At 40.1% G+C, this 25,755-nt stretch overlaps 1 protein-coding gene across 5 annotated transcripts in view; it reads left to right on the top strand.

Moving 5' to 3' along the window:
• Positions 1–3,870, top strand: part of ltbp1 (latent transforming growth factor beta binding protein 1) — a 212,553-nt gene extending 208,683 nt beyond the window's left edge. For all 5 annotated transcript variants that reach the window (XM_008125456.3, XM_008125451.3, XM_062974291.1 and 2 more), the window contains 2 exons: positions 1,794–1,943; positions 2,865–3,870. In XM_008125456.3, the coding sequence (XP_008123663.1) occupies positions 1,794–1,943; positions 2,865–3,034 (320 nt within the window). In that variant the 3' untranslated portion in view covers positions 3,035–3,870. The remainder of the gene's footprint in view (positions 1–1,793; positions 1,944–2,864) is intronic.
• Positions 3,871–25,755: the final 21,885 nt, after the last annotated feature.

Genomic DNA, 25,755 nt, shown 5'->3' with positions numbered 1-25,755 from the left:
GATTTGTGTGCCTACACTGTCAGTTATAGAATTTAGCATTTGAGCTTATTAGCTCAAATGTTTAAATTTTCCCTACCTCTCAAAATGAATAGGACTGTGTGGACAGGTGTTGACACACTGCTTCAAATAGAATCACTTCATTCTGTTGAATTTGTGTGTCCAATGTACTTGTGCTGTTCATAGTTTTCCCCTATATGTTGTTTGATTAATCTTGACTGCCATCCACAGGCCTGTTCCATCATTGCTTCTGGGAAGAACACTTACATAAATGATATCTAGGTTGGAACAATTTAGGAATTGCAAAGAATCAATAGTGTGCTGTACATTGAGGCAACTGACTTTTAACTTGAAATGCATTTTGTCATATTCAGATTTCTTCAGAATACCGTAGAGTCTCACTTATCCAAGCCTCGCTTATCCAAGTTTCTGGATAATCCAAGCCATTTTTGTAGTCAATGTTTTCAATATATCATGATATTTTGGTGCTAAATTCGTAAATACAGTAATTACAACATAACATTACTGCGTATTGAACTACTTTTTCTGCCAAATTTGTTGTATAACATGATGTTTTGGTGCTTCATTTGTAAAATCATAACCTAATTTGATGTTTAATAGGCTTTTTCTTAATCCCTCCTTATTATCCAAGATATACATTTATCCAAGCTTCTGTCGGCCCGTTTAGCTTGGATAAGTGAGACTCTACTGTACTTATGAACTACCAGGTGTTTTAAATTTTAGAGCTACATGTATAACATCACAGTTTACAACTTCATATAAAATCATAGAATAATAGAGTTGGGAGAGACCACATGGGGCATCTAATCCAACCTCCAGACTCTGTTTAAAAGCCTCCAAGGAAAGAGCTTCCAACACACTCCAAGGCAGGGACTTCCACTGCTAAACATCTCTTACAGTCAGAAAGTTCTGCCTAATGTTCAGGTGGAATTTCCATTCCTGTCATTTGAACCCATTTCTCTGAGTCGTAGTTTCCAGGGTAGCAGAAAGCAAGCCTGCTCCCTCTTCTTTATGACACTCTTTCACATATTTATACATGTATCCTCTCAACCTTCTCTTCTGCAGGCTAAACATACCTAGTTCTTTAAGATACTCCTCATAGGGCATGGTCTCCAGCCATTTGATCATTTTAGTCACCCTCCTCTGGACACCTTCCAGCCTGTCAATATCTCTTTTGAACAGTGGTGTCCAGAGTTGGACACAGTATTCCAGGTGAGGTCTAACCAAAGCAGAATAGAGAGGAACCATGACTTCCCTCGATCTTGACACTAGACCCCTTTTGATGCAGCCCAAAATCCCATTGGCTTTCTTAGTTGCTGCATCACACTGTTGGCTCATGTTCAACTTGTTGTCTATGAAGACTCCAAGATCTCACATAGACTGTTGTCGAGCCAAACTTCACCCATCCTGCATTTCATTTTTTCTGCCTAAGTGTAATACCTTATATTTGTCCTTGTTGAAATTCATTTTGTTAATTTTGACCCAGGTCTCTAATCTATTAGGGTCATTTTGAATTCTGATCCGGTCCTCTGGAGTATTAGCTATCCCTTTTAATTTAGTGTCATCTGCAAACTTGATAACAGCAGTCTTGTCTTGCAGGTCCAGCAGATCTTTAGCTGAGTTTCCAAGACATTGAAAGCTATCATTTGGACCTCAAAACTATTTGGGGTAGCCGTGTTTGCCATGCAGCAAAATACAACAGAATCCAAAATCCAAAAAAAAAAAATTCTTACTTTTGACTGCAACTGTCTGCGATATTTATGTTTTCTACCCAGGACTCCTAAATAGCTTTGAGGAGTTGCAAGCAGAAGAATGTGGCATTCTGAATGGATGTGAAAATGGACGCTGTGTCAGGGTGCAGGAAGGGTATACCTGTGACTGTTTTGACGGTTACCATTTGGACATGGCCAAGATGACATGTGTCGGTAAGAGCATGTTCCATGATCTTCCATACCAGCTGTTTATACAACCTCTCAAGTACAGAATTTGAACTTTCCAATGACATACATATTTCTGAACCCCATGCTGCAGGGGTATGCTCCACTCAAAAGCAGTCCTCTATATGCCTTCTTAAATTAGTTGTGATTGAGATATATATATATATATATATATATATAGCAACACACTAATGCAAATCCAGTGGATTTTTCTTGAAATGCACTTGATCTGCATGGTCTCAGGGATGGTAGGGAATCAGTGTAGGGTGTCTAGCCCCATCTTTTTGAGATGCCTTTGTGCCCAACCAGGTTTACTATGATTTGAATATGCTTTTACTCCGTCCAAGCACTAGTTGAGCAATTCTACTTTTACCTGCCACAGATTCTGCATCTGTGGCAGGTAAAAGTAGAATTGCTCAACTAGTGCTTGGACGGAGTAAAAGCATATTCAAATCATAGTAAACCTGCTTGGGCACAAAGGCATTTCATTCCAACCCTGTCAGAATGTGAGCCTTTTGCTGAATGAATTATAATCATTTTTATTTATATTCCATTTACTTATTATGTCAGGGTGTGGGTGCATATCTACTATTTGAAGACCATTGATGTCATAGTATGAAGATATAATTTCATGCACTTACTGGTTTTAAACTTTTCCCTGTTTAAGCCAATGTTCCTAAAATGTAGCTTTTGGAGTACATCTCTTAGAATGAATGCCCCAGACAGCATGTCCACTGGCTAGGATGACCCAAAATATAACTGTTCCAAACTCTGTTTTAAACCTCTTGTTTTACTTGGGATATTAAAAAAAGAAGCATGAGTTGGCAAGTCAAAGCAGACGTTCTTTCCTGGGTCTTCAACAACATTGAAGGCTGTCCCGGCTACAATTTGGTTTGCTTTTTCTTCCAGATGTGAACGAATGTAATGAGTTGAACAACAGGATGTCTCTCTGCAAGAATGCCAAGTGTATTAATACTGAGGGATCATACAAGTGTGTCTGCCTTCCTGGCTACAACCCTTCAGACAAGCCTAACTACTGCACACCCCTAAATACAGAAACAGAAAGTGAACTTGAGTAAGAGAAGCAGTAGCTGCCATGTAACCTTATACTCTGCACTGTATAAAGAAAAGAAGATTGAGAAGCATATTTAACTTGAGTTGAGGATTCTCCTAATCCAGAGGTTGGATGTATGTGGAAAACAAGCAATAAAATATATCTTCTTAAAAAGTGAATGGTGGTGGTTTAGTCGACATCATCTTCACTAAAAGACCAAATGGACACATGTCCCTGTATGGAAGAAGTCATTAAGTATATACTGTGTTCATAAATAAAATTAATGGGAATAAGCAAAAAGTGTTATTTTGAACAGAAGGGTGCGGGTTTGTTTGGGTATTTTTTGTTACTATTGCTTGATTTTATTTGGCATTTAATTAGTTGTGAAATATTTTGTAGTACTTTTAATTTAGCAATTCTTTGCCTACTGTCTCTTTGGAAGCTTATCCCCGTTGATCCAGATATTGCAATATAAGCAATTTTCTAAATATGGTTATACACAAAATAATGCTTGTCTTTGTCTGGAACATTGGCCAGTGATTTTTAAAAAATGCTAAATGTCTGCCCTGTGGAGCAGGCACTGTTCTTGAAAATAATGTACAGTTCATGGAAAAGAATCTTTTGTATTCATTTTGTATTCTGCGTGGCCTTTTACTGCACTTAAAATGCCTTAGAATCTGCCTTGCCAAGTTAAAGCTGCTAGAGGATGACCATTGGATATCTTTTGTTCTCAATAACAAAGGAACGGAGCTCCTGTTTGTATTGTAATGTGTAAATTGAACACAGATCTTGTAATGGTTACCCTAACATATTAAAGCTGTATATTAAAACACAATAAAATCTACAGGTTTTTTTAAAGAAGTCGTATGTTTTTGCAAGCTGTAAAAAGTTTTCTCATTTTGATTTTGATTGCAATTAATCATTCTGTGCTTTATAATTAAGATAATTAGAGTGATGTACTTATTCAGTTCTAGAGCTTACAATTGTTATGAACCTGGCAAACAGGCCATGCTGCCTGGGAGATTCTGGGAGCTATAGTACAAACATGATCTTTACTAAGTTGTGTCCATAGCACATCTCTGTCTTGTAGGTGAAATTCAAAGACACAGCCATGTTAGTCTGGAGTATCAGTGTGCAAAGGGCTCTTGTAGTACCTTAGACACTAATGGAGAAAAAGGAGTTAGCAGCCTAAGTTTTTGTAGATGCATCTGAGGATGAAAGCTTAGGCTACCATCTTCATTCTCTCAGTCTCTAAGGTGCTAGAAGATCCCTTTGCACAATTGTTGGTAAAAGACAGCCCTTTCGCCTCTCTTTTCCCATTATATTTCCCTGACTATGGGACTATAAGGAAGGTCTGCCACTAGGAGACCACTTGGCAGTGTCATGCATACATTTACTTTCTATTTATGCCTGTTGAATCCAATGACTCCTCCACCATGAGGATGCCATGGCCTGTGGGGTGGGAGGTAAGATATAAAAACTGTGGGTTACTCCAGTCCTTATCTGACTGTCCCATCTGTGTATCATGTTACATAGAATGGGCATCTGAACCTTAGAGGTATGGTATATATATGCACAAAATTTTCCCTGCTAGAAAAAAAATGGAATAATCTTCCCCACAATGATGGAAGCAAAGATTTTTCAAAGTCAGTAAGGTGGGAGAAATATAGAAATGCAAAATGTGTGCAGCATCGATGTACATGTCTCACTTTGTAGTTTCTCAGGGAGAATTCTGGCAAGGAGAGTACTATTACAGCTACAAAATAAGTAGTTAAGTTTAACTAGTGTCCCATTTAATAACCAAATTTGATGGAAAAACACACTGTTCTTATGGTTCTTTGGAATCAATAGGAGTTGTTCTATGCATAAGACCATGGTGACCAGAAATTATGAAGGTTGTCCCACACATCTGGACAGCACCAAGCCAGAGAAGACTTTTTTTAACAGAAAAGCTAGTACTCTACAGGGTTATTACTGTACATTGTCCAATAACACTCTGTGAACTGGAGATTAAATGTTGCAGTCATCTTTTTTTTCTTTTTTTTCCTTTCAAGCAGAGCACAATATTAATATCTTAAAGTGGAGGACAAGGTGGATAAACAGAAAATATCATATGTCTCAGATTGAATTTTCCTATGCATAATAAGCCTGTAATTATCTTACATCAAGAAGAAATTGTCTAACCATTCATTTCCATTGGCAACACATTGCCTATCCTTTACTTAACAAAGGATGTTTCAAACACATACCTGAACCATTAACCCTCTCTTGTCTCAACAACATTAACAATGCATTACTTACTTCTAGGCAACTTCTGAGGGTGATGGTGATGCTGTTAGATGGGGATAACAATGTACAGTAGAGTTCTGGTTATCAGACTTAAACGGGCGGGCCCAATCTCGGATACTCGGATCTGTCGGATAACCAGATCTATGGAAGTGCGGGGCGTGCCGCTTCTTAGCGACACACTCCACACTTCTCAAAAGGCAAAGGCCCCTGCCGGAGGGAGGAAACTTCTCCCTTCGGCAGGCACCCCGGCCTAGGGAAGCACGGGGGGTGCCACTGCTTGGCAGCTTCCAGCTTCCTGAGGGAAGGGGGGGTGCGAAGGAGCATTCATCCTTGAGGCACAGAATCACGATGCGGGGCTGAGTGCTCCTTCACTCCCCCCCCCCCCAGTTCGGAGGGACGGTGGGAGGGGGGAAGATCCACAGCTGCTGCTCCTTAGGTTTTTTTACCATGCCACGACCTTGTGGCGTGGGGATGAGTGCTCCTTCATTCTTCCTCCCCTCCTGGCGGTGGGAGGGTGAGTGAGCTGCGGGCAGCTGCTTCTGTTGCTTTCAGCACGGGGATGGGTGCTTCTTCGCTCTTTCTCCTCACCCCCCCCCCCCCAGCTTTGGAGGGGCGGTGGGAGGACGAGGGAGCCTGGCAGAGAGAAAAGCGGAGGCAAGCAGGCTGGCATGGAGGCAGGCTAATTGCGCTCTCGGAGGCACCTCAACTGCACCCCCCAGAGGATAGCACCTTCCATAAATGCGTAGTTCGCGTATAGCTTGTGCCGCCCCTGACTATTATGCAGTGGTGACTATTATGTGATGAAATATGGTAGACTCTTGCAGACAATATGATTACTTCACACTTCCTCCTCATCCCACAGGAAACATTACATTACAAAGCGGCAATGAAACAAAAAACATGTGCAGCCAGAAGAAATGGTCAAACATTCAAAGATTTTTTCCCCTAAAATTGAAGCTTCAAAAACAGGGATGTGCCTTACATTTGATGGCACCTTAGATTCAGTGAAATATGATATATTGAAAATAAAATCATGCAAACAAACTACAGGACTCTCTTCCCAAACATCACATGCAATTTGGTCCAAAGGGAGATTCAGTCCATAGCTGGAAGGTTTGTTCATTTATACAAGAATTCAAAAGCAAAGTCTTCAGAGTAATTGTTGTCAAATGGTTTTCATTTCAGTCCTTCATGCTCCTGCTTTGATTATCCAAGAGCTTTAAACTGCTTACTCAATCATGCACTTGTCCTTGGGAATCTCAGCAATACTAACCCAGATTTCTAGCACAAAATTCTCAGCCCCTCAACCAGTTTTATTAGGAGGAGAAGCCATGTCAGCTATACAAAACCAATTGCCAATTAAAATATATAGCAATGTATAAAAATAGGCAGTGTCTGAGATATGTCCCAAAATGCATTGAGATGCAGGTTGTTATTATATTTAGTGTATCTAGACCCAGAATCTACTGTAGGGTAGAGAAGGATAAACTGGATTCCCAGTTTATTTATTTTTATTTATTTATTTACAGTATTTATATTCCGCCCTTCTCACCCCGAAAGGGACTCAGGGCGGATCACATTACACATATAAGGCAAACATTCAATGCCTTAGCATAAAACAAAGACAAGACAAACACGGGGCTCCGAGCTGGCCTCGAACTCATGACATCTTGGTCAGAGTGATTTGTTGCAGCTGGTTGCTCAACAGACTGCGCCACAGCCCAGCCCTGTTTTTTGTCCACTAAACTTACAATAGTTTAGTGCTGAGCTTTTCAAATTGTGTTGCAACATTAGTGTGTCAGCTGCAGTATATAGGTGTGTCATGCAAACGTAACAAGAAACCTCTTTTTATAGATATAGATATATAGACAGATACAGATGGCTTCTTTCACATTATCTATGTGAAAGCAGCAATAAATCATGTATCTTTAAGAATATAAATGAAATAATTTCTTAAGATAGTGCTAATGTGTTTCATAACAAACCTTTGTCTGGGCCTACTTTTAGAACAACTTCTTTTGTTACAATTCTTTGATTCTTCTGTAGCTCCACTTTGATATTTAACGGTCGATGATGATGATGATGATGATGATGATGATGATGATGATGATGATGATGATGAAACCATCAGTTCACTAGAGGAGAACATACAGAAGAGTCCTTTGTATTGGCTCAGATCCTGTGTGTTTATGTGCCTTCAAGTCACCTATTACCTTATGGTGACCCTGTAAATTTTATAGGGTTTTCTTGGACTATGAATACTCAGATGTAGTTTTGCCAGTTCCTTCCTCTGAAATATAGCCTACAGCACCTGGTATTTGCTGGCAGTCTCCTACCCAATTCTAACCAGGGATGACTGTGCTTTGCTTCCAAGATTAGACAGTATTTGGAGCTGGCATTTATTTATATTTTAAAGATCAATGTAAAATGTTGAGAAGACAATACAACAGACTGTATCAGGTTTCTGTCATCCCTTTGCAAGCCCCTTGTACTGATCACAGCATAAACAATGTCCCGGGTATTCAGAACTGTTTCTCCACATTGATGCCTCCAATTTTTCATGGCAAGTTAACACAGAGTGAGACTTAAGGCTAGCCAGCTGGAAAAGAGCTATAATGTGAAAAACACAGTCCTGGAACAGAGCAAAAAAAGTAGGTTGATTAATTTTCCAGGCGTGATCCTTTGAATGTTAAGAAAGTGCCTTTAAAAGTGCAACCTGTACAAAAATGCCTGTCCATTCGCCAGAAGCCTGTCCTAGTCCTGCGATCTGAGATGTGAAATGCTATGAATTTTGATTGCCTTCCTACAGTGCTAATCATAATGGCTTAGCTGCAAATAGTTGGTATCTGTCAATGTGCATATACTCCAAGCATTCACAGATGGAAACGAAGGCACATGTGGCTTAAAAATACCAGAGTGCCTTTTTCCTTTTTTTCTTTTTTCTTTGCTTAATTCAAGAAGCAGTTTGGAGTCACATAACACATGATTTTCTGCTTCAAAGACACTAACATATGATTTTCCGCTCCAAAGACAGGAGAGGCTGCTGCATTTTGTTTTTTTCCTGAACCTCTAAGTATACATAATAATATAATATACTTTATTTATAGTCCGCTCTATCACCTTGAGGGGGCTCAGAGCAGATTACAGGTAAATGTATGGCAGACATTCAGTGCCATTATACAATTGACAGTACATAAACAGAGGCAAGGCTTCTCTCTTTTTTTTCATCTCTGGCATCTGGAGACTGTGCTCAACTCGGCCATGGGGAGGTGCTGCTGTTTCATTTTTCTACACCAAGGACCTGTCGTTCATGGACACCTTCCCTAATCAAATTGCTGACATGTTTTTCAGGGGGCCTTTTACCTCCCTGCCGAAATGGTACCTATTTATCTACTCACATTATTGTTTTCTAACTGCTAGGTAAACAGAAGCTGGGGCTGATGGCGGGAGCTCACCCTGACCCACAGCTTGAACTGCCAACCTTCTGTCACTGCCGGTTTAACCCGCTGTGCTAGCGGCAGCCCCAATGGACATGACTCTGCACCTTCCTCTCCTATCCTGCTCTCCCTCTGCTAACCTAATTTAGTGCAAATTATTTAGACACTTTTAATTCAGTTTGCAACAATTAAACCAAGCCAAGAATAAAATGGGGAGAAAAATACCGAGCCATTTTAAAGGCAGCTGAGAAAGTGGGATGGCAGGGGATTAAGAAATAGGAACAGTTTTTGAGTATGTATGTGATGTTTTCCATTTATAGAATACGTCTCTTTTATGAGGACACAATTTTAATACAAAACACAACAGAAAGCATTAGGTGTCATGTGTGAGGATAAATTGCAGACAAATAAAATTTTATTTTTGTTACACTTATGTAAATCCAACCACAGTAGGATATGAGGAGAAAGAAGTTATGCTAAATGGTTTCTATATTATCATTGATATGCAAATAAATACAGTATTATTTAAAGGATGCCAAATACACTTTGGTGATAACTTTATTTAGCCAACCAGAAAGTGCAAAATAACAAAAATAACAACAACAACAACAACAACAGTTTTTGAAGCTCATCATCACCTTCATCAAGCAAAGCTTGCTTAACAACCCTATTGTGACAGACCAAGATCATGATGGAATTACTGTTTCAAAGGTCTTTACAAAATTTAATAGCTTAGCTCAGAAATATGCCTTGCATTCAGACAAAGCTTCAGCCCAGAGAAAAATCCACAAGGACCATTTATTCCAACCCCTGCCATGCATTTGTAGACAAGATATTTTAAAATAAATCCATTGGCTTTTGAGTAATACTGGTACTTTGCTCTGTTTTCACTGAGACATTATGATAGTGCTTTGTACAACTTTCATAAATACTGATAGATTCAAACAACACTAAATGGGCTGCGAATTTAAGATCTTAAAAGGATGATTTTTCTCACGTAAATGTCTTAAATGAAAAGGGAATGGAAAAAGCTTAAGGTCAGCAGAAAAGGGAATGGGGAAATGTGGAATATTAGTGACTGGATACTTTCAAGCATTGCCTTTGGGTGTCAGTAGTGTCTCATAGTTTAGACTCTCGGTATGCATAGTTTCAGAAATAATAGACTGCTATATTCACAAATACAAAGTGTTTTAGAAAGACAGACCTCGTTTAAAATTGCAACCACAAACCACCCATGAATGAAACTTACCACTTGAACAGGTGGGGCATAGAATTTCAAATGATTCCTTACGATTAGATGCCTCTCCCAGCATCAGATGGTGACCCTCGCAACTTAGGCCTAATGGGATGTTCTCCATTTGTGGACTTGTTTTTTAAATTTGTTTCTGGTTCAAAATGGTTGGTAAAACTTGATAACTTTATAACTGTTTGTAACTTTTTGTGTAATTGTAGCATGTTGTCATTGTGAAATATACTTCTTTGAAATCCGGTCCATCTTTTCAAAATACCCTGTATACAGATATCAGAATTAATTCATTAAATCTAAACCAAAGTATGTTTTCAGGAGAAGGGAAAACAAAATATTAATGTATTTCCTCACAATACAATGCACCACAATGTTGAGGGAATTTTCTAGGGAACAATATGTAGATAGCATTTTTCCGCCTGTGTTGCCACCTCCCTTGCTGTCCTCATTTCAGAGTTTTTAATTCCAGAGTTTTTAATTCCAATACCGTATTTCTGGCTATTGCACCTAGCAACTAACAACAAAGAACGGGAGGGAGAAACGGGGAGAGGAAGACTATGGCATGATGCTTCATGATGTAAGAGTACACATGGGCAAGGGAAGTGGGCTTGTGAAGAAATGTTTGGGAGGACAGTGTGCCTGCAAGCATGATCAGATGAGAGAGAAACAAGGTGTCTCTCTTTGCACTGGCAGCATTGAACATCTGGACAAGATTAATTTCTGATATTGCAGTTGACTATTCTGGGAGCCCCGGTGGCGAAGTGCGTTAAAGCACTGAGCTGGAGACCGAAAGGTCCCCGGGAGCGGCCGCTGTTAGCTCCAGCTCCTGCCAACCTAGCAGTACGAAAACATGCCAATGTGAGTACATCAATAGGTACCGCTCTGGCGGGAAGGTAACGGTGCTCCATGCAGTCATGCCAGCCACATGACCTCGGAGGTGTCTACGGACAACGCCGGCTCTTCGGCTTAGAAATGGAGATGAGCACCAACCCCCAGAGTCAGACATGACTGGACTTAACGTCAGGGGGAAACCTTTACCTTTTTATTCTGGGTGTGCTTTTACGTAATCATAGTCGGTTATAAATATCCTAAGTGTTTCTTTCTCAAGTTGTAATAATATTGGATTTTGCTTGGTTTTTAACTATGCAGGACACTTGCTCTTAGCCAAAAGGCCGAGAAGCGATGGGCAAAACCTGGAGCTCATAACCAGATACAGTGAAGCCCTTGTGCTTTGCTACTCTGCTGCTGAATATGCATGCCCAGTGTGGAATACATCTCACCATGTTAAAACAGTGGGTGTGGCTTTTAATGAGACATGCCGCATTATCAAAGGATGTCTACGCCCTACACCGCTGGAGAAAATAAACTGTTTAGCCAGTATTGCACTACATGGCATCCGTCAGGAAGTAGCAGCCTATAATGAAAAGATCAAGGCACTGACATCTTAGGCCCATCCTCTGTTCTGATATCAGCCAGCATGCCAACACCTTAAATCAAGAAACAGCTTCCTAAGATTCACAGAGATACTCACAGGAACATTTCAGCAAGCCAGAGTCCAAAAGTGACAGGCTAAAACCCAGAACCTCAATTCATGGCTGACACCAGATGAGAAACTCCCCCCTGGGCACACAGAAGACTGGGCGACTTGGAAGGTGCTGAACAGACTGCACTCTGGCACCACAAGATGCAGAGCCAACCCTAAGAAATGGGGCTACAAAGTGGAGTCCACAACATGCAAGTGCCAGACCACAGACCACCTACTACAATGCAGTCTGAGCCCTGCCACATGCACAGTGGTGGACCTTCTCACAGTGACACCCGAGGCACTCCAAGTGAACAGCTTCTGGTCAAAGGAAATCTAATATAATGCCACATTTGTAACTTTGTTTGTGTTTTTAAATACATTATAACTGTATCCTCAATTCACTTCTGACACAATAGATAAAAACTATGCAAGAGCTTGCTCGTATAGTATTTTATGTAGGATTTTAAGTATGCATCTCGTCACTGATTCATGTAGCACTTTAATGATTTATATAGTATTTTAATTGTATATGTTGTATTGTATTTCATAATCTTGTTTTTATATATTCGTTTGTCCTATATGTGAAAGACCTGTGGTCTAGGCATTGAATAAACATTCTATAGATGATAGATAGATGATAGATAGATAGATAGATAGATAGATAGATAGATAGATAGATAGATAGATAGATAGATAGATGATAGATAGATAGATAGATAGATAGATAGATAGATAGATAGATAGATAGGAGCTAGTTCTTGCATAGTTTTTATTTATTGTGTCAGAAGCTAATTGAGGATACAGTTATAATATATTTAAAAACACAAGGTTTCAAATGTGGGTGGCGTTATACTAGATTTCCTTTGACCAGAAGCTGGCCACTTGGAGTGCCTTGGGTGTCAATGTAGACGAAGAGAGAGATGCTCAGAAACAAGAGAGGGAAGGGGAAAAGAGACATGGAGAAGAGGAGAGTGTACACAAGAAAAGAAAAACACAAAAGGAATGCTCAGACAGAAATACATGCTGAAAAGTGAAAGAATACCTAAAACCAGGGAGAACAGAGAGACAACAGAAGGAAATCCCCATCTGTACACTGGAGAAGGACAGGAGGAAAAGGGAGACACCATGGACAACAGAAGTATTATAAGAAATGAAGGCTTAACTGTGCCCTTTGTAAATAGGTGGGTTAGTAGGTGAGAAATGGGGTTTTCTGAAATTCAGATTTCCTTCTCTCTGAAGCTCACTGTAGGGCCAATTAGGGTGGAGGAAGTGTGAAATTTGTGGCATAATTTTTATCTGCATGTCCAATAAGGTTTTTAGTGCCGTAAGATATTAGCCAATGTGGCACAGTGGTTTGGGTGTTGAACTACAAATCTCGAGATCAGGGTTCGAATCCCCGCTTGGTGATAAAAACGCATTGGGTGACCTTTGGACACATCACACTCTCTCAGCCTCAGAAATCCTTGTGATAGGGTTGCCCTAGGGACACCATAAGTCAGAAACAACTTGAAGGCACACCACGACAATAATAGCAAGATAACATCACAAGTAAGGATTAACAAAATTAAATTAAGATTAATGTTATTAGTGTAAATGTTATTAGTGTAAATGTAAGGTAGCAGGAGTGTTTCTATTTGTTCTATAAATATACATTTGCAAATTTGTCCATGTGTACGCTCTGTATCCAGAATTTGCAGTTATAGGTTGAAAATGGTCTCTTGGTGTCTTCTTGTGTTGGGCACAAATTCTTACTACGTCTGGCACCTGTAAGTCTACTGTCACTTCCCAAAAACTAAAATCAATGAATATTAATAGGATTCTAGATTTTCAAAACTATTGATATTTTAACTAATATGAGGTGAAGAGAGCAAGAAATTGGAAATATGTGTAACTTCTTCACATGCATGATTGGTGAGATTACTGGATCTGAGAAGAAAACAGCTATGAATGTGTGAGCTGTGCTAATGGATAACAGGAAGATGACATAACTCCCTCAGGCTTCAAAGCAATTTTCAGGTGGAGAAAAGTCAGGATTTTGTAGAATCTACCTCTCTCTCAACCCTCAGTAATGATTTAGCATCACAGTAAATCTGGGCTGTTGGGTTACATGCTTTTCACTCCCCCAATAAGCAAAAATGAAAGTCCAATGTCATTGGAAACTGTCAGTATTCTTGATTTTGAAAGAATCATTCCAAGCAGCAGCACATGTCTTTCAGATAGGAGACTGGCTAGCCTGCATCATAACTAGATTATGGAAAGTCCAAAAAGCAGAATAAATATCTAAGAAACTTCTGGAAATGGGGTGGGGGGTGCCATCAGAGCCACCTTGAATCCCCTCGGGTGAGAAAGGTGGAGTAGAAATGTTGTAAATAATTTGTAAATAAATAATTGTCTTAAATGGTAACATTTCCTTGACAAATTCATCCTTCATGTTGCTTCTGGCCATAGGGTGCACACATACAGTCTCACACTGTTCATGCTGTCTTTATATAACATCTAAACTGAACATGAGCAACTTAACAAACTTAATAAACTTAATAAACTTAACAAAACTATGATTTCTGCCAAGGTCTTTGATTTCTACCAATATTTTTCAATGTGTCTAAAGACAATATATATTTGTCTGTGTGGGTAGGCCTTCTGAGTTATGTTGAGGTACCTCAATTCAACTGCTTCATTCCTTGGCCTATGCCTGACCCACCAAGGCTTTCAATGCTTATTAGAACTGCCTACCTAGCCGTTCAAAAGCATGCAATACAAGTAAATCAATAGGTACCGCCTCTGGCGGGAAGGTAAAAGGGCGCCCGTGCAGACATGCAGACGTGCCAGCAAAGATAGGAGAAGGCTACGACCAGCAGGCTCCTTCGGCATGGAAAAATGGAACATCAGCACCTCCTCATCGCCAGAAATTGAGCATCTTCTCCAGACACCGAAAATGGAAATTAAGGGGAAGATCTTTACCTTATCTGTATATTGTATCTCATTGTTCATGTTAAAAGGCATTGAAGGTTTGTCTTATATGTACCATAATCCGCTCTGAGTCCGTCCGGGGAGATAAAGCGAAATATAAATGATGATGATGATGACGACGACGATGATGATTTTGATGATGATGATGATAATGATGATGATGATGATATTATTATTATTATTATTATTGACACAACGATGTTGTATGACACAGCAAACAAGATAGACATGCTGGATTTCGTTTCACAAAACCACAAGTCGAACATTTCCCAAGTGTCTAGGACTGTGTGATATATTTTCGGATGATGCGTGCAGATCCCAGCAGGGTGGCCTTTTGCAGTTGACAGATCGTAATTTTGTCAATGTCTATTGTTTCCAAATGCCGGCTGAGATCTTTTGGCACGGCACCCAGTGTGCCCATCACTACCGGGACCACCTGCACTGGTTTCTGCCAGAGTCTTTGAAGTTCAATCTTGAGGTTCTGATAGCGGCTGAGTTTTTCCTGTTGTTTTTCGTCAATGCGACTGTCACCTGGGATGGCAACATCAATTATCCAAACCTTGTTCTTTTCCACAACTGTGATGTCTGGTGTGTTGTGTTCCAGAACTTTGTCAGTCTGGATTCGGAAGTCCCACAGTATCTTATTATTATTATTATTATTATTATTATTATTATTATTATTATTATTATTATTATTATATGCTGACAGTGATTCACCTACAGACCTGTCATTGTGGATGAAATCTATGAGAAAATGGTTCTGAACTTGGACACATTGTTTTCAGAGCTACAATTCCCAACATCCCCAACCAAACCGAGCTCCCAAAATAAATTTCCAAAGGTCTGGGAATAATCTTGGCAAGCTTACTGTCTCTGGGCTGTGTGAAGATCACTTAGGGTAAATTATTTTGTTAAGTCTGACTCTGACAACTACTTGCTTCAAAGTAGTACTTTAGGAAAATGTCTGGATATGTTTCAATCGGCTTCCGGTAAGTAAATTTAATTATCCAGGGAAAACAAAGGATCAAGTGAGTAAATGGTTCTATTGCTTGTTTTGCTTCAAATCGGAGCGTTTTTAAAATAGCCAGACGATTTGAGAGGATTTCCTCCTGATGACATCAGACATCACGGACTGATATCCTGGACCAAGATTTTTCTTTATCTCTTTGCATTTGTTAAGTGTGCTTGAGTGAAGAAAAGAAGAAAGGTAACACTGGAGAAAGTTCTGGCAAGGACAATGGCATTATTAATACTGGCCTTTTCATCAAATTGTTTGCAGGAGATTGGTGCTTGTGCATAAACAATTCTGAAATTTAGGTCAGGAAAACAAAAACAGTTCAATTGGCAAGAACTTTAAAATTATTTTGTAGACTGTAGACTGTTATCCAGTGGTATAAATCTTGTTGTATTGGTGGAACAAAATGGGAGATTGAAGCAAAACAGATTCATAGCATGATCAGTTGAGTCCTGACAAGTATGCAACATCATGTGTTTGCAAGTTTCATTTCATATCTTGACAAACAGCGGGGAAGTCTCTCATTTGCTTTTCCTGCATTTCCTGCTTTCTTTGCTCCTATAGGTGGTTGGTGGAAGCCCTATTTATAGCACTAAAAAAAGAGGAAAAAAGCTCTTCTGGAGGCAGGAAAACTAAGTCAGGAAAGAATTGGAGGAAGTGTTGCTGCCATTTCACTAAACAATTTGAAGTTAATTGAGCTGGAGAACTCACTAACATTGCCATTGTTGCTAAGATTGTGAAGTAAGCACAATCCTTTGGGTCACTTTCGGGAATGTTCAGAAGGGCAGCTTCAACAAGGAGGGTCATGGAATGAAGAATTCTCCTCCAGCTACTCCATGTTCCAGACAGCAGGGAAAAAAAGAATCTGGATCAGAACACAGAGAAACGGCTTGCACCTAGATTACACATACATCGAGGTAAGTTTCTTCTAGTTTAAGGGACCAAGTCTTGCTTTAATTCAGAAGTTTGTTGTCTGAGATGGCACTCAGTAGAGGTGGAAGGAGCTTTTAGTCAAGTAAACAGCGGTAACATGGTATCCAAATCCCTTACTCTTAGGTACACTCAAGCAAAACCTGTAAAAGTTGGGAAAATAACTTTTGGGGACAGCTCCTAGGATCCTCCAAACAGCATGGCCAATTTTCTTAAAAGGTGCTCCTTTTGTATACAAAACCTGGGGAAGTTACTTTAAGGCCGCAACTTCCAGAACTCCCCAACCATCATTGATATTTGTCTTGCAGTGCACTAGGTTGTTTGTTTTTACAGAATTTGGGAAAATTACATCTTTGGTGGTCAGTTCCTAGAATCTCTTAAACGAGTGAACAAAAAAGAAGTGGACTGTAAGATAATTATTCTGATTATAAGAGTTATATATTGTATTGTTATATTATTGTAAATATAATAAGAGTAATTATTATCTGCATAATTGATATTGATAAAAATACAATTTATTTATTACCCACCTCTTGTTGTGGCTCGAGGTGTGAGGAGAGGTGGGTACATGGTTTAGAGAGTGCATCCAAGGATGACTCTCCATTGTAGAATTAATGCACTGTATAACTGCCATGGCCCAATGCTATGGAATGATAGGAGTTGTAATTTGATGATGCACCACCAGCCCTTGGGAGAGAAGGCTACGAAGCTTACAAAACCACTACTCCCATTGTTCCCATAGCATAGAGCCATAGCAGTTAAAGAAATGTCAAACTGTGTTGATTGTAAATTGTGTAGATGCACACCAAGATGGAGAGTGTGTGGTCCACAAACTCCTCCTGCTGCCTAGAGACCTTTGGCCCTTTCACACTACACAAAGCAATAAGATTCCGCTTGAACTGCCATGACAATATTCTATGAAATCCTGGGATTGATACTTTGGGTAGAAGCATTTTGCCAGAGAGCCCTGGTGCTGCACCAAACTGCATGTCCCATTAAACAGGCATGAGTAAACTTCGGCCCTCCAGGTGTTTTGGACTTCAACTCCCACAATTCCTAACAGCCGGCAAGTCCAAAACACCTGGAGGGCTGAAGTTTGCCCACGTTTGCACTAACCCATAGGACAGAATCGTGGAAGCTAAAGTAGAATGATAGTGGTATTTATTTATTTATTTACAGTATTTATACAGACAGGCCTCAACTAACAATGCCTCTAACAAAGCAGCTCCTTTTTAACAAAGTCTTTTAGACACAACCAGACCACTTTTTTTTCCTCATCCTTTCACTAGCTGGAAGTATGGTTTCAAAAAAAACAGCTTTGGTATTAGGAAAATGGTGAAACAAAACAGATTTCCGGTGACTGGTTGCAGTTGTGTGTCCAGAGCAGGCGTGGGCAAACTTGGGCCCTCCAGATGTTTTGGACTTCAACTCTCACAATTCCTAACAGCCTACTGGCTCTTAGGAATTGTGGAAGTTGAAACCCAAAACACCCGAAGGGCCCAAGTTTGCTCATGCCTGGTCTAGAATAAAGAGCATGATGCTAGTATTAGCCAAGTATAATGAACAACAGTAGCTGTCTCCAGAATCCCTTTGTGACCATGCATGAACAGCAAAACACAAAGAAAGGGAAGAGCAGAGAAGCCTGTCTCATCATCTAGACCCAGCATTTTTAGAACATAGATTTGTAAGGTTAATCACTAAAATGGAAATCATAATAAAAGTAGAAGCTGGTGGAAGAAAAGATCATCCCTGAGTACATTTTGAAAGAAATGTTCAGATGGTCTCGAGAAGATTCAAAATATTTCTGTTTACTTGAGAATTGTGTACACCTGGCCTGATTGTCTCATTTCACATGTGACGATGGCTTGGTTTTGGACAAAAATTGATTGAGCTGCTCTTCCTTTTTATGAAGCAGGAATCTATTTCTATGACTAATTTTCTGTTGCAGAAGAAATGTCCAGGAACTCAATATTTGGATAATTGCAAATAGCTCTAATTCCGTAGTGTGAACCAGCTCTTGGAGTACAATGTAGAATTAATGAAGGTGCATCTATACTGTAGAATTAATGCAGATTAATATCACTCTAACTGCCATGACTCAATGCTATAGAATCCTGGGAATTGTAGTTTGATGAGAAGCTAGCACTCTGTGGCTAATACTTTGTAAAACTACAACTCCCATAATTCCATACCACTAAGTTATGACAGTTAAAGTGATGTCAAACCATATTACTTCTACAGTGTATACCAGTGGTTTCCAGCCATTTTTTGACCAGGGACCCCTTTGACTAGGAACCACTCTCCAACATTAGTACCAAAATGGTTACGAATCAGTTTTTGGTCAATTTTAGACTTGGTTTGGTTATCTGGAGTTGTGATTCAGAAAATTGCATTGAATAGACTACATCTGCTCTAGTTTCTGATACAGAACAAATGCCATCCAGTAGTCGCTATCTGCTCGCCCACAGAAAAAAACATATTTAATAATCTATTGCTTATGTGGTATAGTCAATGCAATGTTCTGAATCACAACCTCAAATAACCCCAGGAACAAGCCTAAAAAAAAAGACACCAAGGCACCCCCGCTTCTAGGTGCCACATGGAACAACTCAGTTCGGGGGGGGGGGGGGGGAGAGAGAGAGAGAGAAGGAGGAGAAGCAGCAGTCAGGAGGCTTGTTTTTGCACCTTTCAAAGGTAATCAGCCTCTCTCCTCCCGACATCCCAGTTGCCTCAGCACTATAAGAAGGTTTTGTGAGATATGTCACTCTCATTGCAACGGTGTAGTAACAGTGAGGTCGCAGACCATATTTTCGTTCTTGGGGACCACAGGTTGGGAACCACTGGTGTAGGTGCACTCACAGTTTGACACCACTTTATCTGACATGGTTCATACTATAGATGCATGGAGGTTGTGGTTTTTCAAGGTCTTTAGCTTTCTCTGCCAAAGAATGCTGGTGCCTCTCCAAACTACAAATCCCAGGATTCCATAACATTGAACTGTGGCAGTTCAAGTGGTATCAAAATGCATCCATTCTACAGCACAGATGCACCCTTGGTTTCACAGAGTCCAACATTCAAACCACTACAACACCCTGGCACTCAGATAGCTTTAAAAAGGAGAAAAATAAGACTTAAAATATATAAAGCGATCTGTCTCTCTGTGTGTACATGTGAATACACCACCACCACCACCCCTGCAAATTTCTAGACTGGCTCTCTAGGGATCCCCAGATGGCCTTGATACTATTATTTGATGGTTACACAGTTTTTCTGTAGGTTTTCTCCATTTTAAAAGGGAAAATGCGATTTTCAAAGCCTAACTATTGATAGTAAGAATTTTGATTTTAAAAGTAATACAGAGCATTTTTGGTCCCACTGTTTTTCTTTGGCCCTGACCCCTCCTGAGACATTTTGGTCATAGTTTGATGGATGGATCAGATCGTGGATGTGTGGCTGGCTAGGTGGGTGGATAGGTGGATCGATAGATAGATAGATAGATAGATAGATAGATAGATAGATAGATAGATAGATAGATAGATAGATAGATAGATAGATAGATAGATAGATAGAAGTTTGAGTGTTCACGTCTGTATTAGGATCAAAAGAACAGTGGCTATTCTATAGGCTGAAAACCTTGGCTTAGCATTCTTCAGATGGCAGCTCTCCTGCAGCACGGCAAATGGCTTTTGATATTCAGAAGTGTTTCAAAGCAGCTTATGGAACAGCAACACTTCTGTCATTCAGAGTAGAAAAGTAGGGGCAAGAATTCCTTGAGCCTCTATAAGCTCTTGGCTGTTTTTCAAGGTAGATCTTTGGGCCCTGGCTGATGTGTTTCAGCTGAGAGCAAAGCCGAACAGTTTGGTTCCTTCACTCGAGATTTATGTCTTGTCTTGTGCCCAACTAGGAGGTAGTCTCATGACTTGAAAAATGGAATTGCACAGGCAGTTGAACAATAAAAAGATTCAGGGCATTCCTCAAACTGCAGCTGACACTAATATTTTAAAGTTTTTAAAAAATATATAGTTGGCTATTTCTGGGTGAATCCTTTTGACTGCGATGGCTTTGTTAATGCCTTAAATGGTGATGCCTTTTTAATACACACTCTCCTTACCCATGTTGTTTGCTGCTGCACATACCTCTGAGGGTAAAAAAGGATGGGAATTAATGGGTATAGCTTGGGAAACTTACTTTTATCACAACTTCCAGATACTCCACACATCTTCAAAGGCAGCATCCCATTCAAACTGTGTTCTCTCCAATCAGATCTGGGGCAATTTGGGTTGGAGCAGGGACACAACTCCAAAAGTTTGCACTAATAGTTATTCTAGCTGGGAGATTCTGGAAGTTGTAATCCAAAAAAAATAATACAGGATCTGCTTCAGACCATGATAGAGCAGTTTGTTGAAGCAAAAGAGGTGGTGTATATACACTAATTCAGGACGGGTAGAGGAAAAGTTCTTTCCTACCATGTGCAAAATCCAGATCGCCATTTCAGTTCACTAGAGAACGAAGTGATCTTGTTACTACGAGTGGCAACTCTGGTGTATAATGAGGAGACAGTCTTGCAAAGCATAGAACCACAGAGTGCAATTGTTTCTGCTTCAGAGCTTGTTGGAATGTTTTTATGCTGCGGTTGGCAACAATAATGTACAGAATAACAAATCAAAATGACAGAAGGACTAAATGTTACTGTAGTTATCTTCAAGGGTGATGGAAAATATTTCTTCCCTGCGTCCATACATAAATGTTTTATGATGATAGACTGGAATGGGAATGAGAAGCACTATGGGAGTGAAAAGCCCTTTCTTCTAAGTTTCTATCATTCTTTATGTGGAATTTTAATCACATTGCACTTGATGACCCACCTGACTTTGGAAACAACATGAGCTCTTTTTCCATGTTAACTGAGAAAGCTAGTAATATATTAAACCTCTTTTCCATTTAAAGCCAAGTACTTATACAATGTGGTATTGCTTAGAAAATCCTCCAGAATGTGGATTAAATCAATTGGGCGTGCCTATCACAAGACTATGGGGTGGTGGTTTGTATTTGTAAGTATTTGCCTTTGTAATGCTGGCTTGAGGGTTGCTTCTCATCATATGGCTGGTTGGGGCATAGATATTTCTTGAAGGGACCTCTATGGGGCAGCCATTCCATCCAGAAACATCTGTATACATATACATATATATTTACGCATTGATTGACATCTGCTGATATTTGTGTGGATCAATTACTGTATTGTCAAATCAAGGTACATCTACAATGTAGAATAAGTTCAGTTTGCCACCACTTTAACTGCCATGATTCAATGCTATGTAATCATGGGAGCTGTCTTTTTACAAGGTTGCTGTGAGTCTTTCAGGCTGTATAGCCATGTTCCAGAAGTTTTCTCTCCTGACGTTTCGCCCACATCTATGGCAGGCATCCTCATACCTCACAACCTCTGAGGATGCCTGCCATAGATGTGGACAAAACGTCAGGAGAGAAGGCTTCTGAAACATGGCAATACAGTCCAAAAGACTCACAGCAACCCAGTGATTCTGGCAATGAAAGCCTTCACCAATACATTTTACAAGGTCTTTAGTATTCTCTACAAAATAGTGCTGATGCCGCACCAAAATACAACTTGCATGATTGCATAGCATTGAGCCGTGGCAGGTCAAGTGGTGCCTAAAATTTATTAATTCTACAGTGTAGATGCACCCTTAGATATCATTTCCAAAATATAAGATCTCTTTCCTATAAGCACAGGGAGGCCTCCCCATTTGAGCTGGCCTAGCAGTACTGGCTTAGCAGGATGTTTAGCTTACTTTCACACCAAGCTTAACTTGACACCTTGCATGAATGTAAAACATCAGATAGCACTCTGTTCAATATTTATGAGATCATAATCTGGACCTACAGACTCATAACTTTTGGAATTCACATTTAGTTCCCCTAGAATAATTTAAATCCGTGGTTCTCAACCTGGGGTTTCCAGATGTTTTGGCCTACAACTCTCAGAAATCCCAGCCAGTTTACCAGCTGTTAGGATTTCTGGGAGTTGAAGACCAAAAACATCTGGGGACCCCAGGATGAGAACCACGGATCTAAATTAATCCAGGAGATAATAAACTTTTGCAGCCCACCCAATCTTGTTGCCTGAAGGAGAGCATTAAGCAAGGATGGCTGTACTATTATAGAATGAAGGCATCTGACTCCCCCACCCCACTCATTTCCAGACACTTTAAAAACATAAAGATAAAGATGTATGGCGGAGCCCATTCCGTGATGCAGGGGACTTCCTGTCTGTGCCCATCATAAATAATCAGGGAAGTTTCTCAAAAGTCCTAGAAAACGGGGAAAGAAGAAAGGCAGAGATCATCTTCTGAGCTCAGGAGAAAACAGTAAAAAATATATGGGATGAGAGCTGTCAAATTTACCTATGTTGAATCGCTTCAGTGATGTGGAGTAAGGAGCATTCCTGTGGATGGTCCTTCACCGAGCATTGACATTTATCTCCCAAAATCCTGCTTTATCAGCCAGGCATGGTAATTTAAAAAATAAATTTAATAATTAGAAATATCAAAATTTCAAGATATCTTTGTTTTCCTGTCATTTCTCCTTCATAGAATCATAGAATAGTAGAGTTGGAAGAGACCTCATGGGCCATCCAGTCCAACCCCCTGCCAAGAAGCAGGAAAATCTCATTCAAAGCGCCCCCAGCAGATAGCCATCCAGCCTCTGTTTAAAAGCCTCCAAAGAAGGACCCTCCACCATAGTCCGGGGCAGAGAATTCCACTGCTGAACAGCTCTCACAGTGAGGAAGTCCTTCTTGATGTTCAGGTGGAATCTCCTTTCCTGTAGTTCAAAGCGATTGTTCCGCGTCCTAGTCTCAGGGCAGCAGCAAACAAGCTTGCTTCCTCCTCCCTATGACTCCCCTTCACGTATTTGTACATGGCTATCATGTCTCCTCTCAGCCTTCTCTTCTGCAGGCTAAACATGCCCAGTTCTTTAAGCCGCTCCTCATAGGGCTTGTTCTTCAGACCCTTCATAGTATTCTTATTTTTCGCAATTGCAGTACTACTAGATTCTCACGTTTCTGACTTCCACAATGGAAAGTACTGAGATTGGGAAGAAAAACACAGTATGCCCAAATTGGTGTCTCATTAAGATCAGTGTCTCGGGTCTACTCGAGTAGTGGCATTGGTGGGAAAAGCCCAGTATCCAGGGTTTTTTTCCAAGTTTTTTTAATGGAGTTGGCGGGAACTGCATTTGCTCGTGTGATAAATCTAAAAATGGATGATTTCACAATAAAAGGCAAGAAAGAACAATGTGTGATGGAGTCTGAGAAACAATATGATTTTCTTTCTAATACAATGGGACAACGCCATGGTAAAATGACCCCCTCCCCCCAGTGGGATAACATGGATGAGTAGGAAAGGCATAATTTATGGTATGTTGTTTGGCTTAGATTATGGACTTTGGCTTGGATGATGGGCTATTTAACTGCCAGAGAAAGCCATTGGGATTTTGCTGCTTTAATTCAAAAATTGAACCCGATACAGATTTCTGTGCTCTGCTACACTTAACCGAACATCTATTCTGTAGAAGTAATCCAGTTTCATACCACTTTTAACTACTATGGCTCAATGTTATGGAATGACATTTGGTGAGATACTGGTACTCCTCAGCAAAGAATGCTAAGGACTCACAGAATTCAATTGCATCGAACTGTAGTGTTAAAGTGGCATCAAAACTGTGTTAAGTTTACAATAGAGCGATCCTTAAATTGACTTCACATGAAGGGAAATACTCCACTGTTACTTCTTCTCAATTGCATGGGTAGTTTGTAATTTTTGTATTGCCATCTATAGCCAAGTTCATACACTCACATGGATAAAGGCACGTGAAGTACTCTGCCATCCCCAGAATCATCTTCTCCAGTAGTTTTGGGTCACAATTCCCATCCACTTTAGGCAGCATGCCCATTGATTCCCAGCTGGAGCCCAACACATGTGGAGACTGCTCTTTTGGGAGAAGAGTGCTTTTGTTTTTAGATTTCAGACTTTATCCTCACATATAACATGTGGATGCTTGTTGATATTTCATGCTGATCAAGCTCCCTGCCCCAGGCTGACATATCTATAGAAAGTTTTACTTTCCACCCTGTCCTCCAGATGCCTTTAAGCTGCCACTTAATGTGAGAGCTGCTGGTTTATTTATAGCTGGCATCATAAGCACACTTGGATATTTTTAAAGTGTCCTGCCTGGTGATATTGGAGTTGTTTTTGTTAACTCATTTACATTAAGCTCCATTGCTTGTCCAAAGATATCAGGGCCAAGATCAGGAGATCTTGGAGAAGCTATCCCTTAGAGCCAATACTTCACAACACATCAGCAAATACACAAACTGTAAAATCTGTGCAATAAGCGTAGAGCACCAGAGCTCCAAAAGGAATGCAATCCCTTAAAAAGGCAGCTTCCACTACCCTAATGTCCTTAAGACAGAGCTAGTGGGGTGCCTCCCATCATCCACAGCTATTGTAGTTCAACACATTGATTTCAGAAAAAAAGTCTTTGCAAGGAGACATGCCACTTAATTTTAGCACTATGATTCCACTTTAACTGCCATGACTTAATCTTGTCAAGCCCTAGAGTTTGCATTTTGGGAGGGCACTATAGGAGCTCTCTCCCTAAATGTCAAAACGCAGGGTTCCATAGATTGTTGCTACAACAATCAAAGTTGTTGTACCAATATTGGGCAAAGGCCCTAAGGTGTATCATGCTATGTTTTTGCAATTTCAGTTGACTACTGTGAGCTATGCATAAAAGGATGCCAACTGCAGGCAGTCCCCAAATTACAAACTTCCGAATTACAAAACGACTGTAGTTAAGAATGGGGTGAGACTACAGGAAGTGAGAGGAATCTACCCCTCGGAAGGGAAATTCACTCTTGAAAGAGTTATCATGGGGAAAAGATTTCTCCACTCAAGCTTTATCACCAATTCTTGTTTCCACAAGACAAATTTTTCAAAGTCCAATAATCACAAGGACAGAAACAGAGGGAAGGGCTAACACCCCATGGTGTTTGTCTGGCTGTCTATGCCCCTGTTCAGAAGATGTGTTTATATATGTGCCTGGTCCAACTTACATACGAATTCAACTTAAAAACAAACCTACAGAACCTATCTTGTCTGTAACTTGGGGATTGCCTGTATTCAGAAACACTTAGTACAGTAGAGTCTCACTTATCCAACACTCGCTTATCCAACGTTCTGGATTATCCAACACACTTTTGTAGTCAATGTTTTCAATATATCGTGATATTTTGGTGCTAAATTCATAAATACAG

The sequence above is a fragment of the Anolis carolinensis genome, chromosome 1 (assembly GCF_035594765.1).
Source record: "Anolis carolinensis isolate JA03-04 chromosome 1, rAnoCar3.1.pri, whole genome shotgun sequence".
In the NCBI taxonomy this organism is placed as follows: domain Eukaryota; kingdom Metazoa; phylum Chordata; class Lepidosauria; order Squamata; family Dactyloidae; genus Anolis; species Anolis carolinensis.
Note: the sequence above shows the minus strand (reverse complement) of the source record. Positions and strands in the feature narration are given on the sequence as shown.